Source organism: Melospiza georgiana, chromosome 1, assembly GCF_028018845.1.
Source record: "Melospiza georgiana isolate bMelGeo1 chromosome 1, bMelGeo1.pri, whole genome shotgun sequence".
Lineage (NCBI taxonomy): Eukaryota > Metazoa > Chordata > Aves > Passeriformes > Passerellidae > Melospiza > Melospiza georgiana.
Genome location: NC_080430.1, coordinates 124,556,669 through 124,573,852, shown reverse-complemented (window position 1 = coordinate 124,573,852; position 17,184 = coordinate 124,556,669). Strand labels below are relative to the sequence as shown.

Genomic DNA, 17,184 nt, shown 5'->3' with positions numbered 1-17,184 from the left:
TTGTCGTTTTGTCAGGCAAGTCAGTTTGCTAGAGAAAAGAGCACACAAAATGCATCATGCACATGGAACTGTAAAAGTGAAGCTTTGTCAGGAGCAGTCTACTAGTGCATGGATAAGAGAACAATAAATGCAGGCTCTGTAATGGAGGCTAGATAGGTATTAGCCACAAGGAAGCACTAATGGAGTGAACAAGAATAATGTTTAAATCATCAATATCCAGGTGCTTAGCGTTACTTAAGAATCAAGCAATTAGGATTCAAAAAGAATAATTATCAGATTTAACAAAGAGGCCATTAAATGTTTGTCACTGTGTCATTAGTCCTATTTAAACACTAAGGAGTTAAAATGCATTGTGAGCACGAATTAGATAGTACAGTCAAACAAGTCACAACAGCTATAATTAAAAAGTGGGTAATTGCTAGAGTTAGTGCACAATCACATTGAAGATGCTATTACTTGCTCCTATGCTTCCAACAGGAAGTAACAGGCAATTGTCAATTGTGTGTGGAGCCTGTTGAAAATTTATGAAATTATAAAGAGTGTAGATGGAAAACACATGAATGATACATATAATGTGAACTGTTGCTCCAGCTTTGTCATGGTTATTTGGGCTTGCCACCTACTTAGGATTTTTTCCAATTTCATTTTATTCTCAACCTCTTTAACTCTTGTACATTTTGATGTCTTCAGTCTAATCACAGTGAGGATTCCTAGAACTGGTAAGACCTATTCCATTTTCCAGATATTCTTTGGAATATAGTTGAAATACACATAGTTCAGTGAAATACCCAGACAGATTGCTTTAGAAAAGTGCAATCCACTTGTTTTATTGGAAGGTAAATGTGGAATGAGGGTTTCCAAAACTAAATTTAAAAAACTGATGAAACTAATGCTTGATTTACAGACATGAGACATACAGATTAGAAAATACACTAATCACGAGCAAACATTCTGATCCTGCTAATTATTTTAAGTGACTATCAAAGATGAGAGACTTCTCTTTCACTTGGAGGAATGGGAGGGCTAAAAATACAAAAATGAAACTGCTACCAATGGGCCAAAAGCAAACAGAGAACAGAATTTAATGCACTAACAAAGCCATTGCTGCTGAATCAAATTTCTCTCTTGATAAGATTTCAAAACCCACTAAGTACATATTACCCAGTGATGTGTGCATTCTTGGAAAAAGCTGCTGTGAATCTTCAAGGCAGCCCAGGCTTAAGTGATGTGCAAAGAACCTATGGTAATGATGATGACATTAAAAGGTTCATAGAACCAGTATCAATAGCTAGAAGCAAGATGAAGCACTAGCTTTCTGCAAGGGATCATAGGCAAAACACAAAGCTAAGGAAAAAGAGAATGTGAATTTTAAGAACAGCTGAAAACAGCAGGTGAACTCAGCTATCTACAGTCACCTAGAAAATGAGAAGAAGCTTGAAGAACAAAGATGAGCTGAAACTAAATTTCTGTATGAATTAGAATTCCACCAAATAACTCCTTATTAGGAATTATGCTGAGCAAACACTGCAGTAATTTTCAGACCTTGCTCAGCATTTGATGCCCATAAGACGGTAAAATTACATTATCTAGAAAAATGTATCCCACAGGTGAGAGGATTGTGACATATAATCTCAGAACCACACAATAATTCTGACATTAAAACCCACTTGTTTAAGAAGAAAATAACAGAATCTAAAGTTAATATATCCTTTTATTCAGAAATGAAGCTATCTTATTTTGCAAAATTTAATATTCACAAGTAATAATCTAGTTTAAGCACTATATAAAGAAGATGAAATGAACTGTAGTTTGAATCATTCAATCTTTTCTGAATTAGCATTATTTTCATGGGTTCCATTTCAAAACTTTTGTAAAAGCAAATACTGCATTTAGAAAAGCATAGTACTTTGCAAAATTTAGCTGGGTTTTCTGTATTTTGGAAATCCATAAAAAATACTGGATGGTGAAACATGACAGTGAAATCCCTTCACTTGTATTAACCAGTGAAACTAATCAGTGCTACTTCTCTGTCTAGGATGAGGAAAACGAATCACAAATTGTGATGTTTACAATTAGGTTTCAAGAGTTGCCTGTCTGAATAAACACATTCTTTCAAATTGAGGATCTTACTAATGTTAACGTTGTCCCTTTAACAAATATGTAGGACAGAATGGATGGGCTTTGCTACAGGAAAAACAGTTATCAACCCTGTAGGCTGATTTATTTGAAGTAAATACTTCAAAATAAGGGATCCTAGAGAGGCTTTTTCTGAAGTGCATTTTGGGTTTGGGTCCTAGAGAGAAGAAATTACACACTTGCAGAGGAATTCACAAGAAGTAGACTTGAACTGTAAGACAGTGAGTTGTCAGGGAGCTTCAGCAAATCCTTCATGCAAAGAATGGTGCAGAGAAATTGTCCTGCTGGCTGAAAATACACATGCTGCAGGAAGAACTGTAGCCAAGGAAAAGTTTGCTTGGAAGCTTGCTTTCAAAAAGGTACTTCTTAAATGATTCTTAGCATCAAATATGAATGTGAGCTATCAGACAGAGCAGGGTAGAGAAGAAAATAGAAATGGGTTAATTAGGTGCAGAAAATACTAGTGTTGAGCATATACTGGAGCACATCTAAGTACATTACTGTTTTTCTATGATGAATGATTAAAATAATCACTTTTTTTTCTTCCCACTCACTATCACTGCTCCATTATGTATCATTAGGGAATGGAGATTTATGTATGCAAGTATTTTCCAGGCAACAAAAGGGGGATGTAGGGGCTGTTTAGCATATGGCAGAAGAGGAAGTTAACAACAAGATTCTAGTAGCTGGTTTACACAGTGGGCTTTGCCCACAATGGGCTAATTAACCTTAAGAAAATGAAAGATGAAAGAGGGTAAAAATCCATCTCAATTGGCAGTGCACTGTGCATGATATCAAAGAAGAGGTGTTTGGTGGAAATTAGAAACTCTGAATATGGAATTGTTATGGAACAGTTGGCCTCTAATAATGCTTTTTGTATTATTAACAGGACAATTTGCAGACTTTGAGCCTACATTGGTACCAGTGAGTTAAAGAGCATCAGGGAACATTACCCAGAAACTGAGAGAAAACCTTCTTTAAATTTAAAGAGAAAGAATGTGTACATTGTTTTTGCCTAGGCCAACTGGCCTCCTCCAAAATAACTCCTAAGCACAGCTTAGAGGGTAGGTCCATGGGTCCAGGATCATTCCCCAGACACACTTTGCATGGGAACTTCCTGGTTGAAATAAAAATATATATATATCCAAGCAAATTTCTTTGAGCCATATAGACAAATCCTGAGTTTTCTGATGGCTTTTTACCTGAAGGTCAACCTAGCCAAAGCTATTTAGCAAAGTTATATAGAGAAACCATATCTATAATTTTAATGAACAACAACCAGCCATTTTAGGACCAGGACACTGTATGCCATTAAGAAGGAAATACAGCAACTTTATATTTCCTTTATATGCAATCTCTGTGCCAATAACTGTTTGATAAAAGCCAGAGGGCACTCAGCCAGAGACTCCATTGTGGAAGGAAAGCCTCTCTGATCCAATGAAGAGAAAAACAAGATGCTTTGACCACCACTTAGGGAAACAATAACATGATCATCATCAATCAAAGTAGACCTGGGTAGTAGAGAAGACATTGCTACAGTCTCAATATGTCTAATAACGCTGGTGATTAAGACTTTATTTTACTTGCCAAAGTGTGTCGCTTTCTAAAGCAAGGTTTAGAGATCAACAGCAGGTGGGATTACTGGATAAAATGAGATGAGGAATCTTAACTACCTTCCTAACTCTTCTGTGCACATATTTGATATGAATATGCAAAATTAGAAGATGACTGTGAGAGCTTCAGTCTGCAAGGCTGCAGTCAAATGAACCTAGAGTGCAAAACTGGAGCCTACTTCAAGAAACACATTAGGCTTCATTCTTTGAGGACTAAAAAAATCCACTGCAGAAAACTTGGTTCCTTAACATAAGCGAAACTTATTGCAAGAGGGAGTGCTTTCCAACATGAGCAAAACCTTGAGTCACATGAGAGTCAAAACTGTCAATAAAGCGAGTTAGGTGTTCTGTTAAAAGTGCAAGCCCAAATGAAGAGGTACATGTCTGTAATGACTTTATAAACTGGAATGTGGATTACAATTGAAACTGCCTTTAAAAATCACCTTCCAAAAACTCTTTTTTATTTCAGCAGGCAATTATTCAGAAATATAATAGAGGGTCCAGGGCAGCATTTATATTAAATATTTATTCTGGATTAAACAACAGATTGGAGTGGTCTAAGGGTTGAACCACTTGCCTGACAAACTGACAATGTGAGAATCTATTTTGTGCTTAATGAGATATTACATTAAATATTTGCATACAAAAAATTACATACAAAATTCTTATCCATGTTTTGACTAAAGGAGTATTATTCAAAACAAACAAACAAGTATAACAATTATGTATTTCTATTGCCTTTGTTATAAAAAACCTAGTATTGGCTAAAAACATTTCTCTCTTTTTTTTTTTTTTTTTTGGAGAAGGCAGATGTATCATCCAGGCTACAGCATCATTGGAGAAATGCACTGAGTATACCCCATAGGAGTACTTATTAGCTATTCACACAAGTCTAACCAGCATGATATGAATGCATAATATGCTTTGTCTTAGAAGGGGATGGTGACTGTGAAAGATGATCAAATTAATAAAACGAGAAAATCATCCCCTTATAGACTTACTGTTTGAACTTTGTGGAAATCCAGGTAAGGAGGATGGACCATTCATTCCAGGCAGAAGAACAGGAGGAAGGCCAGGGAGTCCTGGATAAGCTGCTGGCAAACTGATACCATGAAGAGAACTGCTGTCCATCATGCCTGGCTGCTGTACTGTTAATCCTAGCACATCAGTAGCCTTCTTTATGCGATCCAGTTCTTGCTGTGCCATCAGCTGTCTAACCGTTGTGGGAGCTAAATAATCTTTCTCCCGGTCTAGCTGACTTCCCACAGTTTCTCTCACTTTTGTAATATGTTGTTTGGAAAAGATATGATCTCTTATGGACAAACGTGCAGAATATTTCACACCACACAGAGAACATTCTGGCTTCGTCCCATCAGGTCCAGTCTGATTTATCATGAATGGCTTCCCTATGTTAATTTTGAATTTCTTTTCCTTAGCCCGGGCATTCTGAAACCAGACCTGAACCACACGTTTGGGCAGACCAATCTCATTCCCTAGCATTTCACATTCCTGCATGGTTGGAGTCCGGTAGTCACTAAAGCAAGCCTTGAGAACTTTAAGCTGAAGGTTACTCATTTGTGTTCGGAAACGTTTGTGGCCTGGCCGATCACTGTTTTTGGATTTAAAGGGATTGCTAGCTCCAAATGGGTTAGGTGAACTTGGATCAGCTATGCTTGAAGTTTCACTGCGGTCGGCATTGTCATCAGGGTCATCAGTAATGTAGTAACTTTGGTCATGGTCACCATCTTTTTCACTGAAGTGTATTGAAGGGCTTGTTAGGGAAAAGAGAAATTTATCATCAGTATTCTCATTTGTAGGTGTAGTTGCTGCTTTTGGTAGTGTGTCGTTCACGAGCGGTTTTGGTTCTTTGGGGGGTGATGCAGGTTTTGCATCCCCTGAACTGCCAGTTGTGCTTTCCATTTCATTGTTCCCCTCATCCCCTGTTGTGGCATCGCTAATTGCTGTATTAATTGATGAAGTCTCATCAAAGTCAGTCTTGTTTTGATCATATCCAGAGTCAGCAGGAGGGGCATTCAAATTTTCTATATCCTCACTAGACTCTGCTTTAAAAGAAGAAGGACTTAAAAGGTTCTTCGGTGACATTTCTGCAGTTTTGCTCACAGGGGTTGATACAGTGGAGGCTAATTCATTTTCGCTTGATAATTCAGTTTTTGCTAATGACAGTGATGGATAATCAAAAAATATGTACTTTTGTGGACTTTCTCCTCCATCTTCATTTGATATCAAAGGACTTGGAGGCAAACTATAGCCGGCCTGTTTTCCTTCGTTCCAATGTCGAGAGCGGATGTGACTTTCTAAAGCAGATTTTGCTTTAAACAGAGCTCGACAAAAAGGACATCTTTTATGGGACTGGGCTGGACCAACTGCACGGAATTGTCCCTTTCTTTCCCGGGCTCTTGTATTCTGAAACCAGACTTGTACGACTCTCTTTTTCAGTCCCACTTCACGTGCAATATGATCTAGCATCTTTCTGGTGGGATTGGAATCTAGCAGGTACTTTTCGTAGAGTATTTCCAGCTGCTCTGGAGTAATTGTAGTTCTTAAACGCTTATCACGATGTTGATCTTCTCCACTGTTTCCTCCCTCCTTCTCACTACAGTTATTGTCTTCTTTATCATCTAGTTTCCGTTTCAGAGAACCAGAAACTGTAGCAGGGTGTGCTGTATGTGATGAGCCAGTTTGTGGTGGCATCTGAGCAAGAGAACTGTTAAGTAGCTGTCCAGTCATCAAAGGATTATTTGGGTCAAATATCATGTAGGGCATATCCATTGGTCTTTCTAAAAACTGTGAGTGAAGAAATTGGTTTTGAGCTGCTAGGAAATGCATGTGCTGGTGCTCTTGCCAAAGTTCTAGAGTTGGAAAGGCAACTGTACACTGATCACACTGATACTGTAATAACTGAGGAGGTAGACTGTTCTGTAGAGAAGTCATTGAAATTGGCAAAGGACTGGAAGGAACAGGTGTGTTTTGTGATGCAGAAGGAGGTCTCCCTACAATCTGGGATTGCTTTTGTTGTGGTGGTTGAGAAGCTGAGGGCTGAGGGTCAGAAGATGTTACTGGAGTAGACTGTACTGGTTTGGTACTTTGGGAAGTTGTTTCTGTTTGCTTAGAGGTGGTTTCATTTTGTTTTGGTTTTTCTGTGGACTCTGGTTTAGGAGAAGCCTTCTCAGGTTCTGGTTTGGGTGATGGAATCAAAGGAGTACTAGAACCAGAGCCAGAGCTTGCTGCTGTGACTGTCAAGCTTTTTGACGAGTCATTTTGGCCAGAAACTGTACAGTTCTTATACACTGTTTGATCAGAGGCATCCATAGAGTCTTCAGTTTGGCTTTCATCTTGAGCATCATCATCTTCATCTTTATAACACTGCTTTTTCTGGTGTGTAATTAAATCAAAGATCCTGGGAAAAACCACACTGCACTTTTTGCACTGATACTGCATGTTACTGGTTCGGATGTAACGCTCATTTGTCAGTTCCCTTTTCTCATTGTCTTTAGTTTCAGCTTGATTCTCGTAACTTTTGCGAGCTTTTTGTCGCGCATTTTGGAACCATACGACAATAACTCGAGTAGGTAGGTTAAGTACAGTTGAAAGCTGTTCGATTTCATCATCCTTTGGATAAGCATTTGTATCAAAGAAGTCTTGGAGGACACGAAGCTGGTAGTCAGTAAACCGAGTCCTGGATGACCTCTTGCTGAAAGACGCATCAGACTTGTAGGGTTCTACAGCTGAAGGCTGAGGATCTATTCTGATATCTTCCAACACCGTTATAGGAGGATTGCTGAAATTATACGGCGAATCCTTATTTCTCTGTCGTTCTTTAAACAGCGTATTTCGAAACCAGTGCTTGATAACTTTCTGTGAAAGACCAGATTTCTCAGCCATTTCTTGGATCTGCTCTTCACTTGGAGAATTGTTAATATCAAAATAAGCCCGCAAGATTTTTAATTGGTCATCTGTGATTCTCGTACGTGGACGCTTGAACTGAGAATGCCGCAGGAAATTGGGATCTAATCCCAGCTGCTGCTGGCAAAGCTGGGTAAGATCGGCAGATAAAGTATCCATTGGTGGCAGCTGGAGGGCAAGCTGAGGAGGCAGTGCTGGGTGTTGCACTGGCTGCATCATAATTGGAGGGAAAAGTGGGAGATCAAGTGAAACGGGAAGCTGGACTTGAGGTGGGGCTGATGGTGGTGGTGGTGGAGGAGGCGGAGGTGGCGGTGGAGGAGGTGGTGGTGGAGGTGTAGGTGGTGGGGCCTGCAAAGGTGTGGGGGCTGTGTTTTGAATTTTTCCAGCTCCAGCTGAAGAAGGCTGAGAAGGAGTTGGAGGAGGAGGAGGAGGAGGTGGTGGCGGAGGTGGTGGCGGCGGCGGTGGCGTTTCTGGAGAAGATGGAGAAATTGGATAAAGTTTGTCATATGCCTCCCTGTATTGTCGGGCAAATTTTTCTAACGCTCCATATGGAAAAAAATGTCCATGCACGTGTTCTTGATGACTCTTCAAAATAAGAATGTTGGAAAAAAGCTTACTGCAGGTTCCACACTCCAGTTTATCTGTGTTTTCACCATCCCCAGTCTTGCTTTTTTTCTGCACTTTTTGTCTGTTCTCATTGTATTGGATAACTAACTCAAACCCAAAGTTCTCCAGCAAAGCCTTGGCTGCATTCCCCCTTGCTCCAGAAGCTATTCTGGGTGGTGGGATGGCTGGTTCTGAAGATTTTGGCTTCTTCATATCTTTGTTTTCTTTTAGTCCTTCATTCTCATTAGTAAATTCTTGCTTTGGCTTCTCATGTTTTTCAGAAACTTCTTCTGACTCCTTATATGATGGCATATCCTTTATCAGCTGGCAGTCTGTACTTACTAAGGTATTTTGCTCTGCTTTCATCAGCTTACTACTTTGCTGCTGCTGCTTTTGGGACTGAAGTTGGGGTTGGGTGGACTGGTACTGTTGTGCCTGTTGCTGCAGTATCTGTAGCTGGGTTTGGCCAACATGGTGCTGAGTTTGTATCTGCTGCTTCAAATCTTCAAGCAGTGATCCTGTCATACCAGCCATCCCAGGCATACCAAATGTGGCAGAACCAGGCAAACCCAGATCTGGGCTTAAGCTAAATTCTGTCCCAGGTATATAGAATGGGAAAAGGAACTGAGGCTGTTGAAATTGGAGCAGTGCTTCTGGTGTCATTGGAAAGTGAGGCAAAAAAGCTGGATTTAGAAACTGCGGTTGAAAGAACGCAGCTTGTTGTTGCAGTTCGTGCTGTAGTTGCATTTGAAGTTGTGCTGGTGACTGGGGTGGGTGATGTGTAGGCTGAGCAGAAATTAATTCAGAAGCTTGCTTTTTATTTAATTCTTTGGCATCTAAATGTGTTTCTTTGCTGTTAACTGCTGGTAAGGTCACAGATTCTAGCATTCCTTGGCTGGGGCTATTCACATTCCCTGCTACACTATTACCGCTACTTATATTACCACTTGGTTCTAGCTTTGCAGCCCTTGCCTTTGTCTGATGAAGCACAGATCTCATATGGATTTCCAATGTAGAACTTTGGCTATATGCAACATTACAAATGCTGCACTTGTAGGGTTTGTTGTCAGTGCTGCTGTTGGTTTCTTGAGGGACAGGACTTGATGCTTCCTGCAAAACCTTTTTGAGTTTATGCAGATGGGACACTGAGTTGTAGTGGACCAAGAGAATGTTCTTTTGGGTGAAAGACTCTTTACACACTGTACACTTGTATGGGCGAGATGGATCTAGAAATTTTTCCATAGTAAAATTTGGCCCTTTTCTAAAAGGTAAGGTTCGCTTTGGTTCCGAGCCCATATCATCTGGAATAGAGCTACTATCACTTCCTACAGGACTTGCTTTACCTTCCTGGTCCATCTCATAATCTCTTTCTATTTCCTGTTCTAGTGCATGATCGTCTTGTGCCATACTTTCACTTTCTCCCCACAGTTCACCATTGACAGGTAAAGATGCACACAGCTGCTGAAGTTCAGCTTCATTGAGTTCAGGGTGGCCTGCTTCCAAGTGTTTTTTTAAAGCCTGGAATGTACGGAAGCTACGTTGGCAAAGGCTACACATGGTAGCTGCCCGAATAGCGTGGTACTGGGAATGTATCTGAAGCTTCTGCATAGTCTTAAAAGCCAAGCTACAATGGTTGCAGCGGTACTTATAGACATGGCGGTCAGAAACAGACAGCTGTTGCTTCTTCTGCTGCTCACTTAGCTGGTCTGTCATAGACTCAGTGGTCTTTATATCTTTACTGCTGCTCTTATTCCAATCGGGTGTTTCAGCAGATTCCTTAGGTGGCTTCTGTTCCTCAGTCTTTATTTCCACTCCAGTTTTTGACTCATCGATCCCAGGGGTACTTTTCTCATCCACAGGACTTTCACCTAGTTAGAGAAAGTTAAGTGTCTTTTACACAAGTAGAAGAGAAAGCACACAGTATTCATTTTAATTTATTTTTTCATCAGAAATCAAGAAAGGCACCTAGTATGCCATGTGTCAGCTTAGCAAAATATAACAACCTGTCTTTGTCCTAGAAAATAAAGCAGACAAGATAAACAGGAGTTTAAAAAAAGGAATATAACTCATACACAATGATCAGATTGGCAGCAGTATCTGGCCGAGCAGTGGCATAAGGCTTTTCTTTGCTGGAAGGTAGGAGTTGATTGGTACAATGGGAGCATCAAACAAGAAAAGGAAATAAAGAATAGGAAAGAGGGAAAGAGTAGAAAAATGGGGACAACAGGTAGGACAGATGACTAGAAAGAGAATGAGAATGGTCAGAAAAGAGAGGGAGGAGAATGTTGTGACAACAGCAAAATTTCTCAGTGCATATTACAGTAAGTGTCCAGGATCAGAAACCTGCTACTGGAAATGAAGACAAAATCACTTACCTAACATTCCCCATTGATGGTGAAAGTGCCACTGTCTTTTGGGATTAGGTCCTAGCAGCAGGTTAAACAAGGAGGATCTTGCCCTCAAAGTGGCTAGGCACTGCTGTTCGATTTTACCTCCACCAAAAGCAAGGAGTCTGGCATACACGTGCTTTCTACCAGCTCAGCCAAATTCAGATCCCTTGCCACTTTTTGTTTTTTAATCTCTGTGGCTATAAGCAAGCCAGAAAAAGGTTTCCTTTACCAAGTAACAAGTAGTTTTATTTCTAAATTGCCCATGCTTAGCTTTTACATGTCTGGGCTTTTTCTTGCATACCTGGATATTTCCCAGATCCCTCAGCTGTAATGGTTGCAGGTGTGTCACGTTCAGATTTCTCTGAAGCAGCTGCTGGCAATAGCATACTATTGGGCATCATGACATCTGGTACAGGAACCTTTGAAAACCAAGAATATGGTATTATTACAGAAAAAGTCCCACTATTTAATAGTAAATAACAGTATGAAATTATAATTCAAAAGATCCTCCATATCTGGATGACTGTCAGAATCAAGATCCTGATTCAGTCCTTGATTATGGTTTCTGACAGATCATAACCCAGAGCATCATGTGTCCCTTAGTGGAGAATCAAATCAAAATAATCCACAATAAGGGGATGCTATAGAACTACACATGCGCTCAATATCTCGTTGGTCTCAGTATCACCACAAAGAAGGTTTTGCTGACTTTGCCAGGGTCATTGGATTTATCAGGGGAATTCTCCTAGGATATCCTCCAAAGACAGAGATTATGTTGAGATATGGTGACCAGTCAGTCTTTCACTGAGGGCATTCTCACTTTTCTTCACCTGTACCTTTTTTACACAAATGGTGGACATTCCATGATCTTTGAAATAAAATTATGTTTATTTCAATAGGGAAGTAACAATTTATTTCTACTTAAAACTAGATATTTTTTTTCTCTTTCTTGACTTCAATTTCTTATGTATCATCTTCAGATTGCTTTATCTGTTGAGCTATGCTTTCAAATTATAGACAGAAATCTTTGAAGGATGTACTTTTAATCTGGTATTATTCAGTTTTGCTAAGTTGATACAAATATCAACCTGCTCAACATTTTGTTTTTATTTTACTTTGATCTTAAAAAAAAACTAATATCAGAAATATAGGACTGTCCTATTAAGACTTAGCAAGTCTAAGTTCAAGCTCCTGCACTGCCACATTCTGTCTAAAGAATATTGGGTAAATCAGTACAGACTGTGCTGCAGCTCCTCATCTCTAACAGAAGGATGGGACTTCCTTCATACAGAGGTAAAAAGATTAACCACAAAAGAGATTTTTGAGTTGAAAATAAATAATGAAAGCTACATTCATTATGAGCTATGAGTAGAAATATTTTTTGTTGGATGCATAAGAATGTCATATATATACATATACACAAATTGCCTCTTGGAAAAAGTATTCTAGACATTAAAAAAAAAAGCCACCTGGGTGTGTACAGAGTACATTTGCGATTTAAACATGGCATTAATAGCACCCTCCCATAGGACTAATGATTTTGAGTTTACTTGGTAGGGAAGGTCTTTCAAAAAAATTATGTAGAGAACTGTAAATGTCCCAGAGGAAAAAAAAATTGCTATAAATAGTATTTACTTTTTTGTTAGACATTTCAGTTATGGACAAAGCATATTAGTGTTAGCAATGATGACATTTTCAATTATGAAGGTAATATTTCACAATCTTTTCCCTGGGAAACATTGGGGTTTTTCCTCTCTCAGAAACACTGGTACAACTCCCCAGCACCTGATGAAGATTTCAAAATTGCTTCATTATCAGCATAGAGGGAACCAGGAAGAACTTGAGAAGAAAGCTAGTGCTGCTCAATATGGAGGGGCAGATTTTCCATATTTTCCCATTTTCCTAAAAGGGTCTCTGAAAGTTAAATTTCTACTGCATTTTCCTTCCAGTGGGTCAAAATTACATGGTCTGTCAGAGCTATAATTAGTAGAAAACCAAAGAAAAGAAAAGAAAAGAAAAGAAGTTCCCCAAGCGTGTATTTGCTCCTCAGCTCCAAGCACAAGGAACTGTAGACCTTCAGTCAAGAGGTCTCAATTATTTCTAATATTTTTTACCACTGTAGTTGGGTATGAGGTGGTGGATTTACAATCACACCTATATAAATGAAGGAGCCATTTATGGACACAGAAGTAAATACTTAAGGAGTTGGATCACTGAGATTTCCAAGTACATTTCCATCTAAGAAGGCAAGACAACCAGAACCAGTTTGTCTTAGGAGGTTTGTTCTCTAACTTAATTTATGCTGTAATAACAAATAAGTACGAGACCTTATTGTGTTTCTACTGACATTATTTTGAATGGATGTTTGAACTGCTGTTTTACAGTGAATTTCATGCAATGTAATGTTTAGTAGAGGTATACACAGGAATCCTTCTACATTTGGGAACTATGTTCTTCAGGGAGTTCCTATTGCTTTACAAACAAAAGTCACAATACCTCTGAGACTTGGATATTATTAGACCAAATTTTCAGGTAAGCACTTAGATATGGACTGGCTTAACTTTTCCAAGGTTAATGTCAGTGCGGAATCAAAGGCTTTTTGCATCTGTGAAATTCACCTTCAGCCATTTTCCCAAGGGACAGCAATCACTGGAAGGGCTGACAAGAGAACCTAAGAGTCCTGACCCATTCCTCTCCCCCGGCTTCCTGAACACACTGTCACAACAAATACATTGCCCACAAGGCCCAAGCATGTTTTCTGTAGCGTGTGCATCAGTATTTGGAGCACTTACTGTCATGAGCAGCTTCTCCACACAGTCAGGGGACACACTGTGCAGATGGGTCAAATGAAGCTGGAGATGCATTTTGTTGCTGAGGACATCTTGGCAGAGGGGGCAGCAGATAACAGGTTGCATTGAGTGCTGTGACAGGACATGCATCTGGATACGATTTGGGTCCCTACCATTGTAGTTACAATAAGGACATTGATAGAACTGAAAAAAAATCAAGTTAAGATGCAGGCTGTTAGTCAATGTGCTTTTTATAACTTGCTGATATAGCTATTTTAACAGCATATCATCTCTGTTTCATTCTTGAGTTATTTGAAAAAGAGTTCTAGAATGCAATTAAATTGTTACATTTCCTTTTACCTGCTCATGACAAAATTTATTGTCCTCTGGAGGCTTTGATTTTTTAGCTGCACCATCCTCTTCTTTTGCCAGAAGAAGCTGCTGTGCCCCTACCACAGTGTTTGCTTTTGGTTCCTTCTCTGGTGTGACTATTCCTGTTTTGAAAACATAATTTTTGAGAACATGTTTTAAACTTAAAAATATCCTGGTTTACAAAGAGGCTCTGACTTCAAAGGTCTGTATTGTCTTTGAGGGTCTTTTTTTTTTGTTTGCTTGCTTGTTTTTTAAACACTGAGAAAAAATAAAGATGAATAAAACAAGTCTGGTAAGCACAAAGGTGAAAATACACTTTTATTCTTGATACTCTATAAATACATTTAAAAATGGACTCTCCTCTACTGTTTAGATAACCCTAGGTTGCCTTTAAAGATTAATCAATAATGTTCTTTCTTTAGCAGCTCAGTATGAATTTGTCTATTACATTAAAACAAATCAGCTTTTGCTTAAAAAGCCTGTTTTCCAAATAATTAATTTGCTGCTGTTTAATTACCCTCTCTCTTTTCTAAACTGTCTGAGCAATATGATTATTGTGCTGTTTTGATAACTCCTGCCTGGTTACTATTCTGAAGCTAAATATAGCGAGGCTTTAAAAGAAATACTGTGGAGAATAGGATTTCAGAGCTAACTTAATATTAATTATATACAAAGATCAGTCATTTGGGATTGCTTTAGATGTTTACACTGTGAATTCTTATAGTCTGGCATTTGTGATCAAAACCAGAATATAATTGTTTACTATAGATAGTTGTACTATTAAGTATTAAATACTATATTTAATATTATGCCTGAGCTAGCTGTGTAATGCGGCCCAGTCTTCCACACATCAAAGAAAAGAGTGCAATTCTAATTTCCCAGTCCATCAGAAAATTCTTTCCAGCGTCAATTTGCCAGATAATCTCTTCTGCTAGGCTGGATATTACAAGAGCATTGGGTAGGCATGTCACATACATCTCACGACAAACACAAAACCTCATTTACCAACCATTCCAATCTCATCATAGTGCGGCATCATCTGACCTTTTTTCTGCTGTTTATTATGAGTATTTCTAATTTTAACTTTCAATTTTCACCATCTTCCAGTCAATTTGCAACTAAATTATTTCCAGGGTGAGGACACTATCACTGGACACTGGGTGCAAATACATCTTGAAATGCAATGAAGCTAAACCATTGATTGCTATCAGACCCAACGTAAATATATAGTCCAGGGGTAATCTGATTGTATGCTGTGCATGAAGATTTATCTTGATTTTTTTCAATCCACATAAGGTTCATATAAATGAACAAATTGCACCTCATTGCACAATAACCTAGGATTAATTTAAAAATAAGGTCATGGACATTTTGGCAACAAAGTAAATAAGAACAAAGGAAACACAAACTCAAGAACTTTTTATTATCATCATTTTCATATAGACTTTGTGCAATATTTGATCTTACACAACATTAAAGAGAAGCAAAATAAGAGAACAGTTTTCAAGGTAAACACCAAATTCTCATGGTAAAATAATGACTAATTGAAAACTGAATCATACAGGGACATTTTCTGAAGGGCACTTAAAAAAAAAAACAACAACAACAAGCATAAAACAAGTTTCAAGTTTTATGGCTTACACCTTAATGGTGATTTCCCCGTGCATTGTAATTTTTGCATGTTCTAGCCCAAATTAAAGCTTATTCCTGCCATATTTCCCTATTTATATATTCATCAATTCATCATCATATGTTTATCATCTGAACAAGTCCCCTTTTGGAGCCTCCTGAATTTTTGCACTCTCAGGAGCAGATCTTGGAGGCCTCTTTTAGACTGCTCAGTCACTGTTGGGCCAACAACCCAAAGAGCGACCTATGCTTAAAGGTAAAATCTACGTGATGAAATCACATAGGGCACCATTTTATTACTCACTTTGCTTTATGACTATTAATAGAGTACTCCCTGGCCTATTTGTATTTACATATTATTTAAGTATCTTAACTGTGAGGATTATGGGAAATAAAAAAGTGGCATACTATGTATTAAGAGAGAAAGGTTGTGTCTGGATTTTTAGAAAAACAGATTGAAATTATTACCCTCTTTTTATTTCCAACTGTCAAAAACATCTCTACTGTTTCTTTCTTTACAATATGTCACTTATAAGATATCCTTTTTAAAGACAAATGGGCCAGAATCTCAGTTGATGCAAACAGACATTGTTATACAGGAAGCTGAATATAAAAACAAAATGGAAATATTCTGCCTTCTCTTCCTCTCATCACACTAGATTGTTTTCAACTAGTTGTTACAGAGATTACAAACCAAGTTCTCCTTCAAAATTTACTTGTGAAAATGCATCTAACTGCATTTTGGCGCTGCTAGTGAAATTTATCTTGAAGTGCACTCTGCGTGTGCCTGGGCACACACAAGGTTAATATTACACATCATCTTCCACCACAGGATGGAATAACTTAATTACTTCAAAGGGCCTATAATAATCATGAAACACATAGTTCTTGTTTCTATAAAAACAAGGGGGGGGGTTTGGTTAAATTTCTTTTGCGGTTAATATAATAAAACAGTGGAGTTATAAAACATTGTGCTGGGGTCAATAAATGCATAACAAAGCACAGCTTTTTACAATGTTTACTATGATATTTATATAAACTGTCAAAGTTTACAGAGGCTTTGTTGTTTTTGTTGTCGTTTGGCTCTGGATTCATTCAACCTCAAGCACTGTTATTTCTTATATGACTGAAGTTGCATCTGGCCAATAGTAATGTAACTGATGCTGGGACTTATGGTGAGCTTTAAAGGAAAGAAAAAAGGTGCTTGATTTTGCCCTCTGGCACAGGGGAGTCACTTGCCCCAGCACACGGAGAAGACCAGAGTCCCCAAGCCACAGTGAACATGACAAAAGCAGAGTTCAACTTCTTATCCAATGGTGGACACTCCGTTCCTTGTCTCGCTGTATCAATGCTCTGCTTTCCATGTTCAATTCACATTTTTAAGGAGCTTTGGTAGAAAAGCTGTAAACACCTCTGGTCTTCTACAAAGGGTATCAAAGGAGGAGGGAAAGAGAAGGGAAAATACCCTGGTTTTCAGCATACTGTGTGCACTCTTTTCATAGCTACATGTTCCACTGCCATGCCATTCTTACCAGGCAGTTGTAGTAAAAAACTAAATCCAGTTGTTATCCATGTTTTAAATACTAACTTTTTATTCTTGAGACACATTATTTGTAGGTTTGTTTTTTTTAAATTGTGAAATACATCAGAAATTCTTTTTATAATACAAAATACGCATCTTATTTTAGATTAATAATGCAATTTCAATACATTTAGCTCAAAAAG

At 38.5% G+C, this 17,184-nt stretch overlaps 1 protein-coding gene across 4 annotated transcripts in view; it reads right to left on the bottom strand.

The window, feature by feature from the left end:
* The window catches only part of ZFHX4 (zinc finger homeobox 4), a 150,068-nt gene that overhangs the window by 5,318 nt on the left and 127,566 nt on the right, over window positions 1-17,184 (bottom strand). For all 4 annotated transcript variants that reach the window (XM_058035125.1, XM_058035116.1, XM_058035142.1 and 1 more), the window contains exons 6-9: window positions 13,819-13,952; window positions 13,462-13,662; window positions 10,971-11,088; window positions 4,751-10,147 (exon numbers count right to left, since the gene is read on the bottom strand). In XM_058035125.1, the coding sequence (XP_057891108.1) occupies window positions 4,751-10,147; window positions 10,971-11,088; window positions 13,462-13,662; window positions 13,819-13,952 (5,850 nt within the window). The remainder of the gene's footprint in view (window positions 1-4,750; window positions 10,148-10,970; window positions 11,089-13,461; window positions 13,663-13,818; window positions 13,953-17,184) is intronic.